The 27,721-nt window shown below is 35.8% G+C and overlaps 3 protein-coding genes across 10 annotated transcripts; all 3 read left to right on the forward strand.

Annotated features, from left to right (window-relative positions):
- Positions 1-7: 7 nt before the first annotated feature.
- On the forward strand, positions 8-6,153 carry catip (ciliogenesis associated TTC17 interacting protein). Its single transcript, XM_065240334.1, has 9 exons — positions 8-617; positions 3,008-3,193; positions 3,292-3,347; positions 3,441-3,527; positions 3,631-3,798; positions 3,886-4,010; positions 4,106-4,182; positions 4,290-4,378; positions 5,888-6,153. Exons 1-9 carry the CDS (start codon positions 536-538, stop codon positions 6,074-6,076), a joined length of 1,059 nt encoding a protein of 352 aa, XP_065096406.1. The 5' UTR covers positions 8-535; the 3' UTR covers positions 6,077-6,153.
- A 566-nt stretch (positions 6,154-6,719) lies between these two features.
- casp8 (caspase 8, apoptosis-related cysteine peptidase) lies at positions 6,720-15,874 on the forward strand. 3 transcript variants are annotated; one of them, XM_065240143.2, is made up of 10 exons: positions 6,720-6,863; positions 7,692-7,982; positions 11,817-11,916; positions 12,702-12,852; positions 12,953-13,047; positions 13,299-13,323; positions 13,534-13,595; positions 13,732-13,849; positions 13,937-14,441; positions 15,526-15,874. In XM_065240143.2, exons 2-10 carry the CDS (start codon positions 7,693-7,695, stop codon positions 15,653-15,655), a joined length of 1,476 nt encoding a protein of 491 aa, XP_065096215.1. In that variant the 5' UTR covers positions 6,720-6,863; position 7,692; the 3' UTR covers positions 15,656-15,874. The 3 variants fall into 3 exon arrangements, with proteins under 3 accessions (XP_065096215.1, XP_065096217.1, XP_065096218.1); XM_065240145.2 differs by having other exon boundaries at positions 12,968-13,047; XM_065240146.2 differs by having other exon boundaries at positions 12,971-13,047.
- A 1,528-nt stretch (positions 15,875-17,402) lies between these two features.
- Positions 17,403-27,278, forward strand: LOC135717870 (caspase-8-like). Of its 6 annotated transcripts, none has more exons than XM_065240149.2 (10): positions 17,403-17,827; positions 20,073-20,363; positions 20,820-20,919; positions 21,469-21,619; positions 21,720-21,799; positions 22,055-22,079; positions 22,201-22,262; positions 22,400-22,517; positions 22,606-23,107; positions 26,551-27,278. In XM_065240149.2, exons 1-10 carry the CDS (start codon positions 17,814-17,816, stop codon positions 26,678-26,680), a joined length of 1,473 nt encoding a protein of 490 aa, XP_065096221.1. In that variant the 5' UTR covers positions 17,403-17,813; the 3' UTR covers positions 26,681-27,278. The 6 variants fall into 6 exon arrangements, with proteins under 6 accessions (XP_065096221.1, XP_065096224.1, XP_065096220.1 ...); XM_065240152.2 differs by having other exon boundaries at positions 17,404-17,827; positions 21,720-21,784; XM_065240148.2 differs by having other exon boundaries at positions 17,406-17,827; positions 21,723-21,799; positions 22,397-22,517.
- Positions 27,279-27,721: the final 443 nt, after the last annotated feature.

Below are 27,721 nucleotides of genomic sequence, written 5' to 3' on the forward strand. Positions count from 1 at the left end.
CTTTCATTACTTTCGCTACGTGTTAGTATTTCACAGTACTTGCAAACTATTTGCTACGCACTAAAATCTATATAATGTATATTTGGCAAATTGTCACGCGCATGTAAGTGTGCACCGCGCATATCAGAAGGTTTACGGTAGATCTGACTGCTTCGTTACCGTGGAAACCAAAGATGCTAATAAGTTTACGGCATTAACGAAAATGCATGTAGAGCCTAAATAAAATGATTAGAAGTCTTAATGTAGTTCCTGCTAGTAAATTATTTTAATTCCTGTCGTGTTAAACATTTTGTACATTTTGAAACATTGGAACATTTGTTTGATTTCGTTGTTTTTTGCTGTTAAGTAGCATTAGCAAGATAGCGTCTGTCCATTTGACAAGGGGGAGGGGCTTTTATAAAAGACATACAGTTGCATAATAGGAATACATAAGCAAAGACAACAAACCCATATTAACTTTAAGGGCGAAGTTATATGTATATGATATATAGTTTGTTTTGATTCCCTTTGGTTTTATCCGCACTTTTCAAGACACATGGAGGACAGCGAAACAACCCAGAGTGACACAGAAGAACTGAAAGCTTCAGTTAATGCACTAGAGTTTATTAACAACATTGGTGAGTAATTTAAACATGACTGACATTAAGCAAATTACTAATTTGCCTGAGTAAAAGAGTTAAGGGATTGGGTCAGCATCATCTGTTAATAACATCGAACGTGTAAACGATTGAAAGCACATGTAATCAATGAAATTTTAATATATTTTTTTCTTATCTGTATACAAGTTAAATGACTGGTTTTCATTATGACATAACTTTAGCAGGCCTGATAGCCATGCAAATACAGTGAGATTTAAAGAGCACCTATTTCATTGCTAAAACATGTATTTCATATAATTCAATGTGTTTGAGTGGTTCTTGGTTCAAAAAACAAATAATTTTCCACATACCGTACATTTTTGTAGCTTCAGATTTCCTTTTTTCATGAAACGCATAGATTTTGTACAAAACTGTCCCTGATTGGCCAGCTAATCTGTACGTTGTGATAGGTCTGAATACCCCTGACGTCAGCCGGAAATGTGACGCTCCTTACAATGTTTGAAAGATTTGGTTGCTAACAGGAGTTACAGGCTGTGAGTCCAAAGTGGGAGGAATTATGATAATTTCGCTTTTGTCTACATCACCTATCCCAGGATGTAAACTGTCGCCTACAAACTGTGGCTGCGTCCCAAAACTTAGGCAGCTATCTTGTTGCCTTGCAGCCTCATGAGGCAATGACTTCGGAGGCATGAAGAAAGCTCAGAGAAATGCTTTCGGACACACTTCATAGGCCGCGTGTTTGAAATATAAACACAGAGCGCCTTTGTGATAACTAATCACATATTTGTAAACTACAATACTAATTGCTCGGTAGAAATGCAATCAACTCGACCAGGCTCAACCAATCACATTCCGCATGCGCACACACGCATAGAATTGTGAGACAGGACGATGGAGGTATCTCAGGAGTCAGAAAGTTAACCTAACATTGGATTAGGACATGCCTTGATGCCTTCCTGCCTTGGAATGCTGCCTCAAAAGACAGAAATTTAGAGTTTTCGGATGCAGCCCGTGTGTTTGTTGTAGTCCAAGAAAAGAGATTTACGATAACTTGCGTCATTGTTTACTTTGTGGTATGTAGCCTACCTTTTGCATATCGTTAAAATGTACTAATATACACCAATGGAAATGTAAAATCGTGAATCAGATAATTGGTGCTCTTTAAATACACGACTCCTTCCTATGCATCATTTATTATGGACAGCACTTAAAGGAATAGTCCATTTTCTAAAAAAAAAATCCAGATAATTTACTCACCACCATGTCATCCAAAATGTTGATGTCTTTGTTTGTTCAGTCGAGAAGAATGAATGTTTTTTGAGGAAAACATTGCAGGATTTTTCATATTTTAATGGACTTTAATAGAGCCCAACCCTTAATACTTAACTCAACACTTAACAGTTTTTTTCAACGGAGTTTCAAAGGACTATAAACGATCCCAAACGAGGCATAAGGGTCTTATCTAGCAAAACGATTGTCATTTTTGACAAGAAAAAAAAAATTGCACTTTTAAACCACAACTTCTCGTCTAGGTCCGGTCCTGTGATACGCCAGCATAACCTAACGTAAATGCGTATTGACCTAGAGAGGTCACGTGTTACATATATAAAACGCACATTTGCGGACCATTGTAAACAATAAACTGACACAAAGACATTAATTAGTATCATTCCACATACAACAACGTTGGAATGGTCCTCTTTCTCCACACTCGTAAACACTGGGGCGTAGTTTCGCGTTCGTCCTCTGTGACCTCTTGACGTCATGACGTTTTGCGTGAGGTCATGCTGGCGTATCACAGGACCGGACCTAGACAAGAAGTTGTGGTTTAAAAGTGCATATTTTTTATTTTTCTTGTCAAAAATGACATAGTTTTGCTAGATAAGACCCTTATGCTTCGGTTTGGGATCGTTTATAGTCCTTTGAAACTAAGTGTTGAGTTAAGTATTAAGTGTTGGGCTCTATTAAAGTCCATTAAAATGAGAAAAATCTTTTTCCTCAAAAAACATAATTTCTTCTCGACTGAACAAAGAAAGAAATCAAAATTTTGGATTACATGGTGGTGAGTAAATTATCTGGATTTTTCTTTTAAGAAAATTGACTATTCCTTTCAGTGTATGTGTTAACATTAACTACAAATGAACAATACTTATGTAGTTAATTAAGTTTTTTTTACATTTATTCAATGCAAAGATCTAACATGAATGAACAATTGTGTTTGTAATACCTAAAATTAAGAGAGATCACTGTCACAAAAATATTTAGCTATATATATAATTTTGTAAGGCTATAATGGAGTGTTACCACTATTTGCTTGTGTCGTCAGATTTTTGTAAATCATCAGTAAATATTGTCCCATATTTGAAACAATACATGACTTAAATTTACTTGGCTACTCTCACTGTCAGCACCCAGCGATCTGGACCAATGTTTGTTTGCGGACTCGCTGGTGACTGTGTCCGAGTCGGGCAGAGAACTGGGAGATTTCTCTATCAGTGTCTCTAGGGCAAGCTACAATGAAGAGCTCTGCTTTCTGCTCCATGCCAGCAGTCATGGGGTGATTGATGAAGTACCTTGTGGCACATCAATTGTTGGTGAGCTTTCACCTTATTATTTATTTAGGCATGTAAGGCACATATGATGTTTAAGTAATATTAATTAATTCATATTTAATATGTTTTATTGCTAACAGCTTATATATCTGAAAGGCTTGAAATATTGGAAGAGAATCAACATGAATATGTAAAGGTATCTTTATTTCTTATAAAGTTTTAAGATCTGTTTTTAAGTCCATATGTTTTAACCTTATTTCAAATATAACATGTAATGTACATTTTTCAGTTAGAAAACCAGATGCTGGATCGGAAAGTACAAATGATAAGACAAGATGATCAGCTAGTGGTAAACAGGATAATCTCAGATAAAGAGGTGAGTGTTGTGCAAAATCTTGTTCAAACTTTGTTGGTATAACTTGTTACTTCCTGTTTGCCAGTTTGTCACAATAATGCTTTTCTTTTAACAAATTCTATAGGGAGTGAAGACCCAAACCCACACATTTCCACTAATCTCTCTAAAAGGCTTTGTATCTGAGGCTTCCAACTTTCTGATCCTGCGCATACTGACTCGACAGAAGATTGTTCCAGAAAACCTGACGTTTCTGTCATTTGATGCAGATACTGTGATATCAAAGTCAACCTATGTAAGTTTTCTGACAGGGAGATTATTGCTTAAATTGCAGCCTTTATGTTACTTTATTTCATTTTGTGATGCACTTTGTTTGGTACAGAGAGCTCTCGGCTGGAAGAAACAGAAAATTGGGGAAGAATTAGTCAATATTTTTGGAATAGAAAGGACTGTCTCTTCTGCAAATGAAATCCCATTAACTTGGCACTCCTACCTCCTGTCTGATGGGTAAAAACATTTTATTTAAAAATATTCTCAACTAAGACAGAATAGGATTTAAAATGGATTACGTTAATTTTTAATTAAATATTTTTACAACCTAGCCATCTAGCAAGCAGAGCACAGTTGGGTTCACCTGCTATGATGACGCTACTACATTTGCCTCTCTTGCATGATGGAGGTATGAAGACTTTATCACTTTGCAGTCAGCTCTTTTGTGATAAGCAGTTTTTTGATCTACATTCAAAATATAATGTGAGTAAATTGAATAAGTTTGTTTTGTTTCAGTGGAGAATGACCAGATTCCTGTTGTTGAGAAGAAGCCACTCATCTGGGAAGAAGACATGGAGCTTAACTCAAAGTTTCTAGACAGAAAGGTGTCCGTTATCTGTTCTCAAGCATTAAACTGATGTCACATAAAACTTAAAGGCAGGGTCCATGATCTCTGAAAGCCTGACATTTGAAATCACCTAAACAAACACGCCTTACACCAATTGAATCTGAACCTTTTAATAGACCCGTCCAACACATACGCAACCCAGGCAACAGTGTCCTTTGGTAGACATGCACCTTACTACTGATTGGCAACAAGTGTGTTTTGGTAGTCGGCCCAACTCCCTTTTCCAAAGCATTTTTTCGAAATCGTGCACAATGCCTTTAAAGGGACACTCCACTTTTTTTGAAAATATCCTAATTTTCCAGCTACCCTAGAGTTAATTATTTGATTTTTACAGTTTTGGAATATGTTCAGCGGATCTCCAGGTCTGGCAGTACCACTCTTAGCGTAGCGTAGCATAATCCATTGAATCTGATTAGACCATTAGCATCGTGCTAAAAAATAACCAAAGAGTATCGATATTTTTCAAATGAAAACTTCTGTAGTTACATTGTGTACTAAGACCGACAGAAAATTTAAAGTTGCGATTTTCAAGGCCGATATGGCTAGGAACTATAGACCCCTTTTGCGCGGACGTCACAGATACGTCACGGCGCTAGCTGGAGGCAAAACAAACGGAAAACTTACTGGAGGCGGCTAATACAAAACAACACAGGGTCGGCTACACAAGGAGCTTTAAAATGCCGTCTTGTTGTGTTGTTGGCTACCAGAATCGATGGAGAACAGGCCATTTGAAGTTTTATCGGATACCTGCTGCCACTGCCAGACAAAAAAAAAACGACGACAGCTATGGTTAAAGCTAAGAAAACTCGCTAGCTACCGTCTGTTATAGCGTTGAGGGGAATCTTTCTGCATCCAGCTAAGCCCCGCCCACACAAATACGTCACATTGTTTACCAACTGTAAAAGGGTCTATACTCTCATTCCAGCGTAATAATCAAGGACTTTGCTGCCATACAATGGCTGCAAGGAGGTGCAATGATATAACGCAGTGCCTGAAAGTAATTCCCTGCTATTAAAAGTTAGCAAGGAGACTATTTTCAGGTGCTGCGTAATATCATTGCGCCTGCTGCAGCCATGTTACAGCAGCAAAGTCCTTGATTATTACATCAGAATGAGAGTATAGTTCCTAGCTATAGTGGCCTAGAAAATCACAACTTTTAATTTTCCGTCGGTCTTAGTACACGATGTAACTACAGAAGAGTCAAGTTTTTAATAGGAAAGATATCGAAACTCTTTGGTTATTTTTGAGCGTGATGCTAATGGGTTATGCTATTAGTGGTTCTGCCAGATGCCGAGATCAGCTGAATAGATTCCAAAACATGGCTTATACTAACTTCATTATGTATGTATGCATTTCTGTCCTTTTAAAAGTCCCACATTGCACCTTTAAATTTTTTTATAAAAAATAACTCAACATTTTCAAATGTACAGGATATACGTATATGTGTAAAATATACTATATATATTTGTTTTTATTCATGACACAGGAAGAACTCAAAGCAGATTACTCCATCTACGTCAGGCAACACCCGGAGCTAAAAGCTTTAATGGCTGACTTTCTGCAGTTCCTGCTGTTAAGAAAACCATCAGATGTCTTCTCATTTGCTCGTGACTTCTTCGCACCCTTTGCTTCTCACAGTCCTCCAGGAAATTCCTGTGAAGACTCCCAAGTCTAAAAATTCCCTAAATACTGGATGACTGATCCTAACCATTGATGTGTTTTATGTATCAGTAATGTTAAAAGAAATATTATAAAATAAAATAAAGCTTTTATCCCAAGGCTGCCTTTGCCGTAATGATATATATTGTGCTATGTTATTGTACTAACATTAAAAGTATTTGTTGCATTTGTATAAGTTTATAACCAATTAGAGAAAAAGATCCACGACATTTAAACAGCTAATGCACAGAATTTTCACCTTATTTTGCTGTTTAATTGATCCTTTATGCAATTAGCATTGTGGGAAATGTAGTTTGGTCTTTTAGTATTATGGCCATTTCTCAATCCAGCCTGTGAAGGTCGCATATGCAGGCTCCATACGTCATCAAGCCTGGTTTATTTAGTTAACTAAGCATTACATTCGCAGGTCATAAGCATATTACAAAAATTTACAACAATGTAAACTAACCCAACCCTATACCCTAACTAATATTGTCCCTCAAATGGGAAAACTGTGTTGGGCGATACAATTAAAGATATTAACATTACTATAGATTTTCCCAAAAAATTCCATGACTCAAGGTCTTTCCCAAAATTGCAAGACAACTTGTGCACCAATCACAATTCTCGTGTCTTTTCTTGGTTCAAACAGGAAACGCCCGGTAGGGCGCCGCTCTTTTTTGAACCTGAAACCGAAAGTAAGATAGTAGAAGACACCGCAGTATGTCGATAAGCGCCGCCTTGGTCACTTTACTCGGACTTATTTTCATATTTTTAAGTTGATTTGAATTGGATGATAAAAGGTAAGATGAGTTTTAAGCATTTTAGTTGATTTTTAAAGTTACGTCATCGCTGTTACATTGTAGCGAACTAGCGATCGACACACTCAGCTAATGTTGTTTGTTGCGTTGTTTACAACAAGTAATAAGTATTTTCAAGCAGTGACATAAACCAGTGTAGTGCTACATGCAATGATTAATCAACTTGAATCATGGTTTAATTTTGTTTATGTATTACATATGCCGTTTTAATGTAAATTACTGCTAGTAAGTTAGCTCAAACGTCATGTAGCCTATTGACGTTATAGAAACTCCTTGGGCATGTGACATGTCTGTACATGTTTGTATGTCGACAATTAATTCATTTAATTCTATTAAGTTAATTTCTTGATATGTTTTAATAAATTAAATATACCTTAAGTTATTAAATTAAGCTTTTACCTCAGTTGATCAGTCTTGTGTTCAAGGTCCACCAAATGTCCACAACTTTTGAAGAAAAGTTCACGGTTTCTACCCAATAAAATGTCCTAGTGCTTGACAACTCGAGAAATATATATTCATTATAGAAGATGAATTGTAAGACTGTCATTTTAAGACAAGCTTATTTTAATTCTACTCTCTTTATTTTTTTCAAGTCTATTTTTAAAATGTTTTTTAAATCCTCTAGTGGATCCCAGGCACACTGCTTTACAGCTATTGTGAGCAATTACATTTACATGACTCATGCTTACAGGAAGACACATCAAACAATAACAAGTTTCTTTTAAAGTTTTTGATCGTATCATTGATATTACATTTCTTTGAATAATCTTTGGTCCTTTGTTGTTTCATTTCCTGATATTTTTTGCTCAGCATGGATCTTCAGAAGCTTCTTGAGATTGATGAGGACCTGGAGAAAGGTGAAGTGGCTCAGCTTAAGTTTCTCTGCACTGACCTAGTTCAGAAGAAGCGTTTGGAGACAGTGACTGATTTCAAAGATCTCTTTCAAAGACTTGAGGAGCAGGGACTCGATGAGGGGCTGCTTATCCCTGAGCTTCTCATCACAATTCGACGCCTAGACTTGCTAAAGATCCTAAACACGTCCAAAGAGCAGGTGGAGCATGATCTGGCACATGATGACTATAAGCGTGTATCATCGTACAGGTATGAAGAAAACTATGTGAACTGTAGATTGTTTAGCGATCTATCATAGCCGCTCTTTCGAATCTTTTATTACAGTATCAGGCATGTGATTAGTCAGGGACAAAAAACAAGGAAGGAACACAACACAATCGCCCCTCCACATGCAAAAACAAAATGCACACAATAACATACATATACACAAAAATACAAACCATTATATTTATTTAATTTTGTTGGGCAATTTGGCTAATAAATGTAAAATGTAAGCAATTTACAATGTTTAAATACATGTGTTGATAAATGTGCAAAGCTGTAACAAGTGGCATCCCCTTACTATTTTACATCTGCAATAATTTCATATTTCATATTTTTCACATTTTCTAGGTTGATAAAAGCACCGAGTACCCAATTATAGCACCTAAACATGAAAAAAGTTAGAATTTCATGGTATGTCCCCTTTAACAAAATGACACAAACATAAGCAGATTCATTATGAGGGTACCGGATAGGCGAGGATCCATATGCTGTCACATCTGATTTCTTTCTAAACTGTTCACTTATAATAAAGAACTGTTTTTATGAGAATACTTGCCAAGACTCTAGTATTACGAGATAATTTTGTGTATATCTACTTTGTGTATTTGCCGGTTTTTTGAAACGCCTCTCCATATGTGCGCTTTTGAGTTTGTGTCCATTTGAGTTTGTGTGTGAACACAGCTCACTTTAGCATCTTTGGCGCTCAAATAGTCTAAAATCACTTATTGAAACATTTGTATAAGTCGCATCAGTCAGAAATAACATATATAAGTTGCACTGGACTATACGTCGCATTTATTTAGAAAATGATTTCACAAAATCCAAGCCAAGCCAAGAACTGACATTTAATCTGGAAAGGCAAGCTATTTAACTAAACAATAGCACAGAAGTGCAGGCTGAATAGGTGTTCATACATGTTAAAGTAACATTAACAGTTATTTACACGATACACAATAGCATACAGAACATACATGGGAGGCTGAATAGGCTAAATTAACACGACAAGCCAAATGAAGTTCAAAAAGGTCCCGTAGTCATTTAGCATCACTGAATCAATTGAATAAATAAATACAAGAGCAGCATAGAGCGGACTCTCCTGGCTTAAGGGAGTAATGGTTTCTCTTGGTTTATATAAAATAAGTCACACCTGACTATAAGTACCAATACCCGCCAAACTATGAAAAAAGTTTTATTTATAGTCCGGAAAATGTGCTATGATGCTTATTTGAGCGATTATTATTAAAATGATTTCATGTACCGTATCTTCCGGACTATAAGTCGCTCCGGAGTATAAGTCGCATCAGTCAAAAAATGCGCCATGAAGGGGAAAAAATATATATAAGTTAAAGTTGCACTGGACTATAAGTTGCATTTATTTAAAAATTATTATTCTTTTGGGGGGCATTTGGTCTTTCTCTGTTGTCTTTAAGTTAAAGGTAGGGTATCTATTTTGATTCAGAATTTTTTTTTTGCTGGTTTAAAGTCTCCTCACATCCTGATAGCAATCAATATGTTAAGTTGTTTAAATTTATTTGTAAAAAATTAATGTCATCTGTGAAAGGCGTAGGATCAAAAAATGTTCAACTAATCATAGATCTCTGTACGAACGGACGTTGCCTTTTTTGTCCCTCATCCGTAAGCGTAATTTGAATGCCACTGCGCGCAGCTTCTTCACGCAAGACATGTTTTATAACAACAACAGCAAAACTGCCTGGATCAGCAAAGAGCAAAAACCCAAATTAACATCTGCCTCGAAGCCTTGTTAAATTCCTATGACGCGCACTAAACGCGCATGGATCTGATTCACACGGACTGTTGTTCAATGTTCAGGAAGCACATCATAGCGCGTGATACATTTTGAATATAGTTGGCACAGCATAGTTGCATCATTACATTCTTATCATTACATTACATTAAGCCTCTGAACCGACAACATCCACTCCATGCTGTTTCACCAAGCGTCGATGAAACAAGGAAACGTAGCCGCCTAAGCCTATTGATGTTCACTGATTTTATTCCCATACTGTTATGCGGTTTGACTAGATATGATGTTTAGCTTTGATGTTTTTAAGTAGTAAACATATTCATGTTCAATTGCAAGAGAGTAAAGCCTAAAAAAGAACCCCTTTACACACACACGCACATGCATCGCGTCTCTCTCATGAGTCAGACCAATCGCGCAATGCATCACATAACTTTTATGTAGCCACGCAACAATAATTTCAGCATGCATTCACTGTATACACCGGGATGTGATGTTGTGATTTTTCAAACAGAGGCTTCACCTAAAATGCACCGCAATGCAAGTGTTGCAAACCAAATGCTGCGTTCTATTGAAAATGAATGTATGTATTTCTGCCGTACCAAACTGCAATGAAGCAACTGGTCTGACTGGGGTTTCACCCTTCCTCACGCACAGCACGCGTGCACACACAAACATACGTGCACTTGAACACACACACACACGTACCATAGCAAAAAGGTTCACCCCAGAAATTATATTATTTGTTAGTAGCCTAATAGTAAATGCTGCAGGTGTAGAAATGTACATAAACCAGATATTTACTTTGATATCAGGGCTAGATTACAGCATGAAGTCTGCTGTGCATGTTAATAAATTAAATTGCTTAATTGTTGGCACTGGCACTTATAAACATTAAATGGGTAAAATTTGAAATAAATAGGCTTATTTTTGGAGCCAAATGTCAATAACTCGGTTTTTTAGAAATAAAAGCCAAATGCTTGATCATTTTACAGCCACGTCATCTTCGTTATGCATTATTGGTTTTGGTTGTTTAAAAACACACACAAAATTTTTATCCGATTAATCGATCGATTCAGTGCCAGATTACTCGATTACAAAAATAATCGATAGCTACAGCCTTAGTAGGTACGCGATATGTTTGGATTGAGATGGGTTCAGATATTCTACTTTGATAAAACGTTGTGTTGCTTACTTGCTTATGAAATTTGTGTTCGTTTACGGATTATCGTAACGATATAGTTAACCGAAAGTGTGCTTTAACTAATTCCAATGTAAACCAGTTGTTTATGTTGGTTATTTTGGTAATGTTTTTCAATTTGTACTGCAAAGTTTTCTCACTGGTGAATGAGACATGAGATGTGACCGTCTGATCTGTGCGTGTTCATGTGTTTTGAAAGAGGCGTGACTTTGGATGGCGATTTGAATGGATTTCATTGCTAGTCGGGACTATATGTGTTGTTTTAATTGATATCATTGACTTCTCAGAATTCTACAGTCATAAGGTTTTACAACTTTGGTGTCTTAACTCAATGGATGACTTTACACCCCGAATGTACTCACTCTGAGCATCTTCAACAAGCATGTGTATGACAAAGAATGCAGAAAAGGAGGATGAAAACAAAGTAATGCGAGAGCGATTTCGAAAGCAGATGACTTATGATTTCTTGAATCACTCTTGTTTTACTTTGATGTCGCCTGCCTTTTAGTTTTTGCAGTGCTGCATAAAGTTGAACAAACTAATGTCAGGGAGCGATACATTTTGGATGACGGTGAAGTGCGCATACCCCCACCCTCAAAAAAATACAAATTTTCTGATTTACGGGATTTAGACAAGTCATCCCACCAAGGTCAAAAAATACAGAAATCTGTATTTATACGGAAAAATCACATCCTTGCAGTATGTAACCTAACAGGTGTTCAACTAGATTTATACAGTATGTATCTACTTCTGTAGATAGACAGAATTGTCAATAGTGGTTGTTAAGTAGTTTTTTGGGAAATGGTACATTTTTTTAAATTATTGATATTGCATTATTCTTTTTTTTTCATTACAGAAAGATGCTTTTTCAATTGTCTGAGGACATGACTGAAGAAAACCTTCGTATTGTGAAGTTTCTTTCGGATCTTCCAAAAGCAAAACTTGAAACATGTACTGTAAGTTGAAGAAAGCGGTGTCCAACAAGCCAAATGTAGAATTTATATCAAGCCTGGAAGTAAATTTAGATGTGCTGTGTGTAGATTTTAGGGGCATCTAATATCTAAAAGCAACAAATAGCTTAGTCCACAGCTCACCCCTACTTTTCGAAATGCATAGAGATGCTACGGTAACCACCACAGGACAAAAATTGTCATCGCCTAAGACAGCATAGTGAAAAAAATGCCATTTGTAGAACAGTTTGTCCGTTTACAGAGTGCACCTTTAAGACTTTCAAAAGGTAGTGATGTAAAATAAAGTCTGCACTATGCTGCTCCTGTATTTATGTAATTCAATGGATTCAGTGATGCAAAATGACTTGGGGACCTTTTTGAACTTGATTTGGCTTGTCGTGTTTATTTAGCCTATTCAGCCTCAGATGTGTGCTAACCATACTTTATCAAAATATCTTCTTTTGTATTCAAAAACATGAGGATGAAAAAAATGAATTTTAATTTTTGGGTGAACTATCACTTTAACACAACTCGTGCTGTATATTTCGAGGGTCTTTACTTTTAAGTACAGTATATACTTTTATATGCTCTTTGAAAGCTTGAGAAGAGGCAGTCACAGTAAACCCAAAACAACACTATATAAAAATATTTTCTGTAATGTTCTGTGTATAGGAAAGTGTATAGGAATAATTTAATGTATTTGTAATCCCAGCTTTATGACCATATTGGATATCACAAGTATTACACAATTATGGGTCACACTAAACAGTGTTTTTATGTGTGTCATACAGTCATTTCTAGACATTATTATTGAGATGGAAAAGCAACAGAAGCTTGGAGAAGACAACCTGGATGAACTGAAAGATATTCTGGACAAATGTGACAAACAGCTGGCTGACAGAATAGAGAAGTTCAGGAACACGCAAAGAGATCGGGAACAAGGTTACTAATTATATACGTTTCTCTTCCTTTTTTCCTTTATTTTTTTATTTTTGTGTAAATCGTAATTTGTTTGACATGTTTTACAATTAAAATACCACAGCTTTGTCTTGTCCAGTAGGGGGCAGACCTCCTCTACAGGAATTGTCTAATCAGGAACACTTCATACCCAGCTATCCTGAAAGAAGTATTACAAATGTAAGATAAGTTTTCATCAATAGTCATTTTGTTTTACAATAGCATTCAGTTGTGTGCTTTAAGATGTGTTTTTGGTGATTTGATCCATGTTTCCCATTTATGTATGTGAGAATCATAAAATGTGTTATAATGTCCCTGCTTTTGTCAAGCATTGATGTTAAAAAATATGAAATATGAATACATGAAATGGATTTATTTTGAATTAAAATACCTGCTATTTTTCATCTCTCCACAACCTGAATTTAATACAGTCTATGGAGACAGAAATGAGTGGACGTAAGTTATACTATTCATTTTAATGTTTCAAAGCATTGTCAGCTAAACTTTTTCTGTTGTACTTGCACCAGAAAACAGTGTTTTTGACTCTGATCTCTCTCTCTCTCTCTCTCTCTCTCTCTCTCTCTCTCTCTCTCTCTCTCTCTCTCTCTCTCTCTCTGATCTCTCTCTCTGATCTCTCTCTCTCTCTTTCTCTCATTATGCTTTAAGTTAGGAGACCCTCTCTTGCTACTGATTCACAGATTGAGGAACAGACAACCACAAATGATGAGGTAAAAAACAAGATTACATTTAACTGTTTATACAGTATATACATTTCAACATACTTGTATAGTAACTCTTTTCCTGTATAACCAAGAGAGAGCGATTTGAATTTTGACACTATAATGTGCTTTGCATTCATGTAAGGACTACTATCCCATCAGCCATAGACCTGTAGGACACTGTTTAATCATCAACAATTACAACTTCGAAATGTCCAAAATTCAGAAATTAGGGAACCGAAAAGGCACACATAAAGACAAAGGTATTCCACACAGTTCTGTTACTTTACTAATGACAAATGTATTTCTTATAAAAATAAAACATATTAATCGTTATCCTTTTATTTCAGAATCACTTGAGAGAGTATTTAAGAAAATGCATTTTGAGATTACTGTGCACGATGATCTGACAGCCTCAGAGATGGTCGAAGTGGTGAAGCAGTTTGCAGAAAAGGATCACTCTCAAATGGACATTTTCGTGTGCTGTGTCCTCTCCCATGGAGAGAAAGGTGCTGTCTTCGGTGTAGATGGCGAGCTGGTTGAAATCCGTGAGCTCACGCAGCACCCAGCTAAATGCCGCACATTGGCTAACAAGCCTAAGCTTTTCTTCATTCAAGCCTGCCAGGGTAAAGAGCGCCATGAACCCATGTGGATGGCGGATGGAGAGGAGCAAAGTACAGAAGAAGGAACATTTGAAGAGGATGCTCAAAAGGTTGCGTCCTACAGTATCCCTATAGAAGCTGATTTGCTGATTGGAATGGCCACAGTAGAGGATTACCAATCTTACCGTCACACCACAGAGGGATCCATTTATATTCAGGAGCTTTGTAGACAACTGGAGGATCTCTGCCCCAGGTGGGTTTGAAATGGGATAAATGGAAGTTTATTTAAATCCTAGTGGTGAACTTATGCAGTACAGATGCAAAGGTTTTTAAAAATATTTTTCTCTTTCATGTTTTATAAATCAAACGTTTAAGTTTCATTCAATATTTGCTTAATTGCTGAAACAACCAGAATAATGAACATATCAAACAATTAACAATAAACCATAAATTATAATTACTATAGACCGTTTCAGCAGTAACAACATAAACAAGCGGCTTTCGTGGTCATCACGTAACTTCTGGGAAAACTCTGTGAAGAATAAATAACAACAAAGTCATTTTAAAGTAGTTTATATAGCAAGTATAATAAACAACACGTAGATTACATGGGAACGCTAAACATTTGTTATTTTCGACGAGGTATTTGTTTAAGAGTTCAGTTTCAGCAACTAGTCAGACCATTAAACAAACAGAAACCGGAAGTAAAGCTCGGACCAGACGCTTATCGCGTCACCGCACGTGCACCCGATGAAACGTTCTATAATATTATTAACATTTCTATTCATTTTGTTAATAATACTTCACAAGTAACACAATAATTCAGTATATTTTGTTTAAGTGTAATCAAAATGTTTGCAACGCCTCTGAAAAAACAAGTTCATGTAATAAATGTACAATTAAACAACAGATCAACAGTTAAAGCTGGTAGCACATTCACGGGTCTCTTCAAGTTCGGGTACAAATTTTTGGAAAACATGAAATGCATATGACCCATTTAAGCTTAAATTAGCACTAAAAACACATTTCACGGTGAATGTACATAGGTGCCCATACGGAGTGTTGCATTGTACGCTTTTTTTCATAGTAATAGCAATGTTTAATCTTTTTATAACCAATATATTTGGTTTAATTTGTTACTACTGTTTGTTGTTCGCCTATTATTTATAGTCACACTCATTTCAGAAGTTTAAGGCACTGATGTGCACCGTAGACTAATTGCTTAATCTATCGAAAAAGAGTCAAAATAGTTTAAAACTCGCTTACATTTGGACATGATATTAAGTGTTGAGGTCAACAGAAAATACTGATTAATGTTATGTTTGCTTTTCTAACAGAAAACAGGATATCTTGTCCATTCTGACGAAGGTGAACTCTGAAGTGAGCACTAAGACGTTGAAAGGCTGCAAGCAGATGCCCGAACCTCGATATACCCTCAGAAAGAAACTTGTCCTTCCCATGGACTGAAGTTTTTTGCTTTGTATGACTGTCTTCATGTTGGACAAGTTTCCGTTACTTTACGGGCTCTTTGGTACAGATTATATTTGATGATCAGAGAGCTATGGTTATTTGGATTCATTTTAAATGCCAGAGTCTGATCTTTTTTATTAAATATATGAAATTAGTTTATCTGATGTACAAGACCTTGTAAAGAACCATTTGGAAGAATAAAACATTTATATTTGATACTGGGCATAGGATTTATGTTGATATTTGCTGATACAAGCAGTCTAATTTTGATTCGAATGAATGTTGGATTAGACATTAAAATGATAGTTTGGCCAAAAATGATATTAAACCCATGATTTACTCACCTCCAAGCTGTCCGAGTTGCATATGTCCATCGTTTTTTCAGACAAACACATTTTCGGATATTTTAGAAAATGTTTTAGATCTTTCAGTTGATTAAATGTAATGTTACGGGGTCCACCCATAGTCCACGTCCAAAAAAAGTGCGTCCATTCTTCACAAATTAAATCCAAACGGCTCCAGGATGATAAACAAAGGTCTTCTGAGGGTAATGTGCGCAGTGTTGTTGTAGAAATATCCATATTTAAAACTTTATTAACGAAAATAAATACCTTCCGGTAGCGCCGCCATCTTAGACTCCTCTGTATTCAGGAGAGAGTATTAGCGTAGTGTACGCACTTTTCTTAGTGACGTATGACAAATTCGGAGGGCGGGGGCACAGAGCAGCAGCAGAGTAGCCTCCGTAGGCTGCGTAAGCTCTCATCCTGAATGCGGACTCGACTAAGATGGCGGCGCTACCGGAAGGTCTTATTTACGTTAATAAAGTTTTAAATATGGATATTTCTACAACAACACCGCACGGATTACCCTCAGAAGACCTTTGTTTATCATCCTGGAGCCGTTTGGATTTCATTTGTGAAGGATGGACACACTTTTTTTAGACTTGAAGGTCGTGGACCCCGTAACATTACATTTAATCAACTGAAAGGTCTAAAACATTTTCTAAAATATCCGAAAATGTGTTTGTCTGAAAAACGATGGACATATGCAACTCGGACAGCTTGGGGGTGAGTAAATCATGGGTTTAATATCAATTTTGGCCGAACTATCCCCTTAAGATTTCTGGCATTAATGTAGTAAAGGGAATCATTGAAGTATAGAGATGAGATAAAATAATTAAATAAACATCCCCAAAGTGCTCACCATGCACTTTTAAGCATTTTATTTTAATAGACAAATATTGCATTATGCTGCGGGTAATATTGCAAGTTTTGCAGATTGGCCCATAATTTCCTTTTATTAATTCTTCTGGTGTTCGGGAACAATGATATCTACGCTGTAATATTTGACTGTTATGTCATTGCCACTCTGTTTACAACTTTCAGGGAAATTAACCTACAAATTGCTTGCTTAATATTGTCACTGATTAAAAAGTATTTATATATAAAAAAAAAGGATTTACCAAACAAATCCTAGTAGATACTGTGATAATTCAGTTATCGTGATGTCATCTGGCCACAATAAAATTGATAGAAAACAAGGATCAAATTTTTTTACAGTTTGTGTATAATTTGTAAAAAACTATTGGAAAAATGTATTCTCAAGTTTTTTTTAAATAGTTAAAAGAAAAAATTGTATGTCTTAAAATTCCCGTTTTGATTCTCATTTAAAAATGAAATATTTTTATACAGAATATGTTTGATGACTTTAACTGAATTAATGAAAAGATTTTAACTGAATCACCAGTAGCCTACTGTTGGACTTCATTGTTTCATGTACTAGGTACAGGATAAATCCAAGACCTGGCAACTTCATGGACAGGCATTTGTTTAGAAATCCCATGTTGGCTGACCTCATAATTCACAGAAAGTAGTATTGTGTAGATGTCTGTACCTGAGAAAAATAATACAAATATTTTTAATATTTCAAACAATTCTGACTTTGTACAAGAAAGCACACATTCCTTTGCGGTGTGCATCTATATACAATAACTGTATATTCTTGATATGGGGAAAGTCAGTAACTTACCGAGGATAGGAGCTTGGCCCTATCTTCTTTTTTTTAAGCTGAAACCGAAAGTAAGCGAGAAGACGACACGATAAGCGCCTTTCTTATCACTTTACTCTGACTTTAAATATTTGCACGCGGATTTCAAATGGATGATAAAAGGTAAGATGAATGTCAAGCATATTAGTTGATTGAAGAATTCACGTCATCGCAATTACATCATTGTAGCGGGCGACACACTCATCGGGTAATGTTATTTCTTGTGTTGTTTACAACAAGTAATAATTTAATAAAAAGTAATAACAGATATTTTCAAGCAGTGACAACGTACACCAGTATCCCTGCTGGTTTAGCTGGTGTGGTATGCTGGTTTCTCCAACAGGGGTAACATTCAATGATTAATACATTTTAAATTATGGTTTCTTTTTGTTAAAGTATAACATCGTTTTAATGTAAATTACTGCTAGAAAGTTAGCTTAAACGTCATATTGAAAGTTCATGGGCATCATGTGACATCTGTACATGTTTATATGTCGACAATCCATTCATTTAATCCAATTAATGTAGGTTCTTTTCCTGATATGCTTTAATAGATACAATTATTTTATAATTTATTTAATTAAGCTTTTACCTCAGTTGATCCAGCCCATCAGTCTTTCAAAGGCCCCCCAAATGTCCACACCTTTTGAAGAAAAGTTCAGAGTTTCTACCCAATTTAAAGCTTGGCATAACTCGAGAAATATATTCATTATAGAAGATGAACTGTAAGACATGTCTTCATTTTCAGCTGTTTAATTCAATTTTATTTATATAGCGCTTTTCACAATTGTTAATTGTTTCAAAGCAGCTTTACATTAATAGATATAGGAAAAAGCATAGAAAAGCGAGGGTAGTAATCTGAGACTATTTTGGGGATTTCCGCCTGGTTTGCCCTACCCAATTTCAAAAGCTTCCCATACCAACATGCAGAGGTTTGGTATGTGTTTGGTATCATTTTACAGGAAACCCTTTGAAATTACATAAAACACTGTTGAAAGTGCTCAACATGGTTGTATGTGTTGTCAGTCCTCTAATAAACACAAAAATAAATAATAGGAGCTTTTTGATGGTTTTTTTTCTAAAGTCTGTATTTAAAAGTGTATAACTCTGGCCCTGGGTGGTTACGAAACCTTCAGACAATTCTCTTTGATTCCAGCAAATGTCAGCTTACAGAGGAAAAATAAACATTTTCTCTATAATCATTGCAAAAGTTATTCTATTCAAACTGAAGGATGAATAATACTCTTTTTGTATTCAATTTCTGCCTAAAAATATTTGAAGTGTCCTCATAACCACATACAGTGGAATAAATGCAATATCTTTATATCATTTTGCAGAAAACCCTTTGAAGTTACATAAAAAAACTGCTGTTTGTGACAAATATTGTTATTTAGGTTATTTGTCATATGATGAAACACCAAATTTTCTTTTTTTATGTTGTAAACACTGTCTCTGAAAGTGAATCACTCTGGTTCTGTGTGATCTAGCAGACTGCTTCTGGTTGTTAGTAGCAGCAGACAGTAAACACCCAAAAAAAGAATGATCTCTTTAGCATGTCGCATTCAAAAGTTATTCTTATTTTACTGAAGGGTGTGAAAATACATTTTTCATATAAAATACTTTTTTTTGTTTTGCACATATAATAAATAGCAAGGGACTAATTATGCACACAACTAAAGAAAATGCTGTGAATGGACTCATTGTTTAGAGTAGGACCTAAGATAAAAGATGGTGTATCATTTGAGTCTATCTGTGCTATCTGAGGCAGTTCACACTCAAGTTTCACAATTCACATATGTTTACAAAAGACGAATTTTTTTACCTCATTATTCATTCAACGATTGTTGGATATGTGATGATAATAGAACAAAAATGATGTAGCCTTTTTCCTGAGAGAGAGCTTTCATTTGATATAAGACTTGCCCATGTTTGTAATACTTGAAAAATATGAAATATGTGAATATTAAATCATAAAAAAATTGTGGGGGGTGATAGTGTAAATTAAGTGTAAATAACTTTCTTACAGTAAAACATATCTCAAAGTGATGCATATCTGCAGAAAGTAGAGATTCTAAGCTTTCCAACAGTATCTCATATGTGTTACTGGGTCCATGACAGACCATTAAAAATTAAAGGAATATTTTCCTTTAAAATGCACACAAGCAATGTGCACACAAGCAATGTTTTTAGTAGGGCATGTTTGTTAAAACTAGTTATATTTCCTTATTAAACTAAGGCCTAGTCCTGTTTTAAGATAGTCCCTGTCCGGGAAACCACCCCTTAAAGTTTTTGATCGTATCATTGATATTTCATTCTTTGGATAATCTTTGGTCCTTTGTTGTTTCATTTCCTGATATTTTTTGCTCAGCATGGATCTAAAGAAGCTTCTTAAGATTGATGAGGACCTGGAGAAAGGTGAAGTGGCTCAGCTTAAGTTTCTCTGCACTGACCTAGTTCAGAAGAAGCGTTTGGAGACAGTGACTGATTTCAAAGATCTCTTTCAAAGACTTGAGGAGCAGGGACTCGATGAGGGGCTGCTTATCCCCGAGCTTCTCATCATAATTCGACGTTTCGACTTGCTAAAGATCCTAAACATGTCCAAAGAGCAGGTGGAGCATGATCTGGCACATGATGACTATAAGCGTGTCTCATCGTACAGGTATGAAGAAAACTATTTGAACTGTAGATTCATTGTTTAGCGATCTATCATAGCCGCTCTTTCTAATCTTTCATTACAGTATGTAGCCTAACAACTGTTAAACTAGATTTATATGTATCTATTGCTGTAGATAGACAGAATTGTCAATAGTGGTTGATAAATTGGGGGGGGGGGTAATATTTTTTTATATAAGTCCTAACCATTTGCCAATTGATAATAGTGTGGATTTTAGCTATTTCTGTGTTAAATAGTTGGAAAAGACTGCATAAAAATTATTTCAATTATTTCATGACTTTTATTAAACTCAATAGGAATCTCAATGGTGGGCACAAGCCTGCGTGAGAATGGGGTCAGTTGCGTGAGTCTCACGGTGAATGCGTGAGAGTTGGCAGTTGTTTTGGGAAATGGTACATTTTTCATCTTTGATATTACATTCTTCTTGTTCTTTCATTACAGAAAGATGCTTTTTCAACTGTCTGAGGACATGACTGAAGAAAACCTTCGTATTGTGAAGTTTCTTTCAGATCTTCCAAAAGCAAAACTTGAAACATGTACTGTAAGTTGAAGAAAGTGGTGTCCAATATGACAAATGTAGAATTTATATCACAAATAAGACTGGAAGTAAACAAAAGCTTTAAAGGTGCTGTGTGTTTATTTTTACTGCATCTAGTGGTGAAATTGCGAATTGCAAGCAACGGCTTAGTCCACAGGTCACCCCTCCTTTTCGAAGCACATAGAGAAGCTACAGTAGCCGCCACAGGACAAAAATGTTGTTGCCTGAGACAGAATAGTGTAAAAAGTAGAGCAGTTTGTCCATTTTGGGCTACTGTAGAAACATGGCATTTTATATTGCACACTGTCAACACAATCAAAGCTTCAAAAACACAGAAAGAATGGGACCTTTAAGACTTTCAAAAGGTAGTGATGTAAAATTAAGGAATAAAATATTTTATTTATTTTGTAATAAAAAAGTGTTTTCTTTAAAAAAAATGTGTATAGGAATAATTTATAATGTTTTTGTAATCCCAGGTTTATGATCATATTGGATATCCCAATTACACAAGAATGGGTCACACTAAACAGTGTTTTTATGTGTTTCATACAGTCATTTATGGACATTATTATTGAGATGGAAAAGCAACAGAAGCTTGGAGAAGACAACCTGGATGAACTGAAAGATATTCTGGACAAATGTGACAAACAGCTGGCTGACAGAATAGAGAAGTTCAGGAACCCGCAAAGAGACCGGGAACAAGGTTACTAATTAGATCAGTTACTCTTCCTGTTTTTTTGTTTTGTGTAAATCATAAGTTTGATATGTTTTACCAATAAAATACAACAGCTTTATTTGTCCAGTAGGTGGCAGACCTCCTCTACAGGAATTATCTAACCGTGAACACTTCATACCCAGCTATCCTGACAGAAGTATTACAAATGTAAGATAAGTTTTCATCAATAGTCATTTTGTTTTACAATAGCATTCAGTTGTGTGCTTTAAGATGTATTTTTGGTGATTTGATCCATGTTTCCCATTTATGTATGTGAGAATCATAAAATGTGTTATAATGTCCCTGCTTTTGTCAAGCATTTTTTGATGTTAAAAAATATGAAATATGAATACATGAAATGGATTTATTTTGAATTAAAACGCCTGTTATTTTTCATCCCTACACAACCTAAATTTAATACAGTCTATGGAGACAGAAATGAGTGGACGTAAGTTATACTATTCATTTTTATGTTTACTATTAACTTTGTTGTGTTTTTACCATAAAACAGTGTTCTCTCTCTCTCTCTCTCTCTCTCTCTCTCTCTCTCTCTCTCATTATGCTTTAAGTAAGGAGACCCTCTCTTGCTACTGATTCACAGATTGAGGAACAGACAACCACATATGATGAGGTAAAAACAAGATTACATTTAACTGTTTAAACAGTATATACATTTCAACATACTTGTATAGTAACTCTTTTCCTGTATAACCAAGAGAGAGCAATTTGAATTTTGACACCATAATGTGCTTTGCATTCATGTAGAAGGACTACTATACCATCAGCCATAGACCTGTAGGACACTGTTTAATCATCAACAATTACAACTTCGAAATGTCCAAAATTCAGAAATTAGGGAACCGAAAAGGCACACATAAAGACAAAGGTATTCCACACAGTTTGGTAACTTGACTAATGACAAATGTATTTCTTATCAAAAATTAAACATATTAATCGTTATCCTTTTATTTCAGAATCACTTGAGAGAGTATTTAAGAGAATGTGTTTTGAGATTACTGTGCAAGATGATCTCACAGCCTCAAAGATGGTCGAAGTGGTGAAGCAGTTTGCAGAAAAGGATCACTCTCAAATGGACATTTTCGTGTGCTGTGTCCTCTCCCACGGAGAGAAAGGTGCTGTCTTTGGTGTAGATGGCGAGCAGGTTGAAATTCGTGAGCTCACGCAGCACGCAGCTAAATGCCGCACACTGGCTAACAAGCCTAAGTTTTTCTTCATTCAAGCCAACCAAGGTAACGCGTGCCAGAGAGCCATGTGGATGGCGGATGGAGAGGAGCAAAATACAGAAGGAACATTTGAAGAGGATGCTCAAAAGGTCGCCCCCTACAGTATTACTATAGAAGCTGATTTGCTGATTGGAATGGCCACAGTAGAGGATTACCAATCTTACCGTCACACCACAGATGGATCCATTTATATTCAGGAACTTTGTAGACAACTGGAGGATCTCTGCCCCAGGTGGGTTTGAAATGGGATAGATTCATTTTTTTTTATAAAATAAACGTTTCATTCAATGAACAATTTACAAAAAAAAACAATACTTTAATATTTATCTTAACATTTCTATTAATTTAGTTTTTAATCTTTAATGAGTAACACAGTGATTCAGTAACCATGTTTAATTAAAATGTTTGCAATGCCTCGGGAAAGACAGATATTTCTAAATTCACAATCAAACCCCATGGGGCGGTTTCCCGGACAGGGATTATCTTAAACCAGGACTAGGCCTTAGTTTAATTAGGACATATAAATAGTTTTAACAAACATGCCTTACTAAAAACATTACTTGTGTGCATTTTGCGGCAAAAGAAAGGGTACTGATGTATTTTAAGATATGTCAGCGCAAGTTGTTTTCAGTTTAGACAGCTCTTACATTTTTTTACTCTAGGACTAGTCTAATCCCTGTCTGGAAAACCGCTCCCATATTTCTGATTAACAGTTAAATCTGACATTAATTTTACCATAACTTTTAAGGAGTCATATGACATGTTTTTGTGTGTTTGGTGTAATGCAATGTGTTTGCGCGGTTTAAGGCTCAAAAAACATTATTTTCCACATCCCGTACATTATTGTTGCTCCTCTAAGCACTGCCTTTCTGAAACGCTTCGATTTAAACAAAGCTCATCGTTCTGAAAAGCGCGGTGTGCTTTGATTGGCCCGCTATCCAGTGTGCTGTGATTGGCCAAATACAACAAGAGTAGAGACAGAGCGCAGTTATGCTAATTTGAAACCACGCCCACCGGGGGAAAACAATCCAACCGTCTCCATTGACTTTGTATTGCGAGAGGCCGCCTCCTTGTCATTTCTGGCTTATAACAAAAAACAGAATAATGCCTAAAAGCTGCTGTGTGACAAGGTGTACAGCTAACAAGCCAAAAAACCCAGAAATAAGTTTTTATAAGTTGTCGAGCCGTAAAACTCAGCCTTTAAGGACAAAAAAGTGGATCGCTGACTAAGTTTCCCTCTAGTGGGTGTAAGGTCCCTTTACGGGGTCTGCCCACAGGTCCAACGACGGTAGCCAATGGCGCGGTAGAAGCCATTTTTCCTTTTCGCAACATAACAGAATTGGTTTAAAGATATTTGTTTACAAACAAATATGAATTAATATACATTACCTCGTTATTTCATCTGACTCCATAATGAAACATTTACGAATTTGTTGGTGATTATTAAATTTAGATTAATATTTGATCATTCTATTTAACTCATCGTTATATTGACTCGTTCAAGTGGATCTCAATTGTCACTTTGAATCCTTGCATCAGCTGCTGCAGGTTCACGATCACAAACTCGACCATACAACTAATCAAGAGTTAAGAAGTTCGTCAGACCTTATAATTAATTGCAGTCAATACAGCTATGTTTAACTCTGTTAAGTAGAGTTAATTAGTTCGTCAGACCAAACAATTAAAGGCAGTCGATTCGTCGATGCTTAAGCCTATAGTTAAAATTAAGTGGTTCGTCAGACCAAAATAATATTCAAGATTCAAGATTCAAGATTCAAGATTTTTATTTGTCACATACACAATTATATAGAGCATATATAATCAGCAGTGAAATGTGATTCAGGTCCACTCCAAGGACAGTGCAATTATTAAAGTAAACAACACAGTTGAACAATATACATAAATATAGCTATAAAAGGAATGGAATGCAAGTAAACAATAAAAATATGAGAGAAATAACAAATTTAAAGTAAAGAGATATAAGGATGTATACTGTAGAATTAAATAATGAATGGAAAATAATTAAATAATGAATGGAAAACGAAAAGGCAGACGATGCGCCAAACTTTACTCTATTGATAAAGAGTAAGTGGTTTGTCAAACCAAAATAATATAATGAAAAGGCAGACCATGCGCCAAACTTTACTCTATTGATTAAGGGTAAGTGGTTCGTCAGACCAAAATAGTAAAAGGCAGACGATACGCCAAACTTAACCCTATTAAGAGTAAGTGGTTCGTCAGACCAAATAACCAAAACACAAAATGGCAGACAATACGCCTACTTAATCCTGGTCGTAGATTTGCGGTAACAGAGGATGCATCAATTTACTTGTAGTCAATAATTCAGAGTAATGCAGAATGCAGAAAAACGTAACCATTTATTAACCAGGTAACAGTACAATAATTCAAAAGCCAATTCAACCAATATAGTATATTAATCAATCATAAGAAATATCAATAGTATGAAATAGTTCAAAACAATGTAATACATTGACCAATCAACCCTTAATGGTACGAAATGAGAACGTTTGAAATGTTTCCTGGAGATGAAAACTATACACAGTGCTTGTGTGGGAAATCTGTCTACAGACTCCTCGAGTAATTTGCCAACTATCCTTGAATACCCAGATCAAATAAACATTTATGTAAATACTCTTTAACAATTGGGATTTGAAGTGATTGGATCCAAACCTGTGGGAGGCACCTCACTTGATCTGAGATGGGGTACACACCCCTTCTATGGAGTCATGCTTTTCTTAATTCTGTCAAACCTTGTTTATTTTTTGTTTTTTATGATTGTGTATATATATGAATAAGACCCTTGTACCAGTCACAACAAGACCTTTGCAAAGATAGGAAACATGAACACTTTAAATTGTTATTTGCATGGGATATGTCTTTTCACATAATCATTCAATGAAATCTAGAATGTCCTGTGTCAAGAGTGCAAGGAGAGAAAGGAGGGGCAGAGGGGGTTAGGCCTTTTGGCCGCAGAGTCACAATTTGCCTCAGGATGTGATATTTGAAAACCAAATGTTACTCTGTGGGGAGTCCTCCGAGTTCTGTGGAAAGTTCTGATTCCCGAGGGAGGGGTTGCGGGATCTCGGCTCCCGTGCTGGGAGTTCGGGAGGAAACCGGTAGTGATGTAAAGATATCTCTTTGAATGTCCTTGTTGTCTCAAGCACCTGTGGCCCCGCTGTGTCTTCCAGGGGGTGGTGCCTTTTGGTCAGGATATTACAGCAATTCTTACATGGGTGCTGTTCTACTAATAGTATAACTATGAAAAGTTGCCTGTTTCCACTTTTGTGTCTTTAAACACTCGTTTTTTTTTTTGGGGACGACAGCTTATAAAAACTTATTTCTGGGTTTTTTGGCTTTTTAGCTGGACACCCTTTTTGTTCTCCCCTTTTTATAGCAATGTTTAATCTTGTTATAACCAATATCTTTAGTTACATTTCTTACTACCGGCTGTTGTTCGCCTATTATTTAAAGTCACCTTCATTTCAGAAGTTTTAGGCACTAATGTGCGCTGTGAAGTTAACAAGAACGATTGCTTGCTAAAATCCATTGGAAAAAGAGTCAAAATAGTTGAAAACTCACTTACATTTGGACATGATATTAAGTGTTGAGGTTAACAGAAAATACTGATTAATGTTATGTTTGCCTTTCTTACAGAAAAGAGGATATTTGGTCAATTCTGACGAAGGTGGACTCTGAAGTGAGCACCAGGACATTGAGAGGCTACAAGCAGATGCCTGAACCTCGATATACCCTCAGAAAGAAACTTGTCCTTCCCATGGACTGAAGTTTGCTTTGTATGACTGTCTTCATGTTGGACAAGTTCCCATTACACTACGGGCTCTTTGGTACAGATTATAGGATGATCAGAGAGCTTCGGATTTCTTCTATTAATATATTAAAGTGAATCATTGATGTATGAGATCAATTAATTAAATAAACATCCGCAAAGTGCTCAATATGCACTTTTTAAGCATTTTATTTTTTAATCCTAGTCAGTTTATTTTTGCCATAGACAAATGTTGCATTATGCTGTGGGTAATGTTGCAAGTTTAGCAGACTTGCCCATATTTTCCTTTTATTAATTCTTCTGGTGTTCGGGAACAATGATTTCTATGCTACTTTTTACTCATTGCATCAATGTAACTAGGCAAGCCAAGTCTCTAAACAGTAAACACCAAACGACTGTTGTGAATATTTCTAAAATCCAATGTTTATAGGTTAATTTGAACTTCAGTCTTTTTATGCAGAAAATATATAAATTGCATTTATTAGGTCTTGTATGAGGCTAAAGCTGTATGTGTAGAATGCATGTATCCAAATGTTTTGTATGTGCACAGGATACTTTAGTTATTTAAAAATAAATGTTTTTCTTTCAAAACCTCTTTGGACTGCTAGTTAGTTAATTATGGTTTACATGTTCAATTATAGCTAGAAACCAGTGATTTATCTGTAATATTAAACTGTTATGTCATTACACAACTTTCAGGGAAATCAACCTATAAATGGCTTGCTTATTATTGTCACATAAAAAAAGATCACAAATATACACAGTATACAGAATGAACAGATGCGGTAACATCTTAATATAATTTAAATCTAAGAGGATTCATGTGTCTCATGTTATTAAACCCCTGCTTACTTTACTTAATATATTGTCTCAATAGTTGTAGGGGCAGTTTCCTGGACAGGGATTAGACTAGTCCTAGACTAAAAGACCTAGACCACTGATTAGTTCTACAACTTTAACTATTTATTTTCTGCGGACAGCGCTTTTCGGGAATTATCATTTTTAATACTTTTTAAGGCCTTAAATGTAACTTTCTGA

The sequence above is a fragment of the Paramisgurnus dabryanus genome, chromosome 7 (genome assembly GCF_030506205.2).
Source record: "Paramisgurnus dabryanus chromosome 7, PD_genome_1.1, whole genome shotgun sequence".
NCBI lineage: Eukaryota > Metazoa > Chordata > Actinopteri > Cypriniformes > Cobitidae > Paramisgurnus > Paramisgurnus dabryanus.

Bases quoted from the DNA above. Each gene is read 5' to 3' on its own strand.
- catip (XM_065240334.1), top strand. From the start codon at position 536: ATGGAGGACAGCGAAACAACCCAGAGTGACACAGAAGAACTGAAAGCT. The intron at 4,011-4,105 runs GTAAAAACATTT...TTTACAACCTAG, and splicing joins TCCTACCTCCTGTCTGATGG to CCATCTAGCAAGCAGAGCAC. The intron at 4,183-4,289 runs GTATGAAGACTT...GTTTTGTTTCAG, and splicing joins GCCTCTCTTGCATGATGGAG to TGGAGAATGACCAGATTCCT.
- casp8 (XM_065240143.2), top strand. From the start codon at position 7,693: ATGGATCTTCAGAAGCTTCTTGAGATTGATGAGGACCTGGAGAAAGGT. The intron at 11,917-12,701 runs GTAAGTTGAAGA...TGTGTCATACAG, and splicing joins CAAAACTTGAAACATGTACT to TCATTTCTAGACATTATTAT. The intron at 13,048-13,298 runs GTAAGATAAGTT...AATTTAATACAG, and splicing joins CTGAAAGAAGTATTACAAAT to TCTATGGAGACAGAAATGAG.
- LOC135717870 (XM_065240147.2), top strand. The intron at 22,080-22,200 runs GTAAGTTATACT...TTATGCTTTAAG, and splicing joins GGAGACAGAAATGAGTGGAC to TAAGGAGACCCTCTCTTGCT. The intron at 23,108-26,550 runs GTGGGTTTGAAA...CCTTTCTTACAG, and splicing joins CTGGAGGATCTCTGCCCCAG to AAAAGAGGATATTTGGTCAA.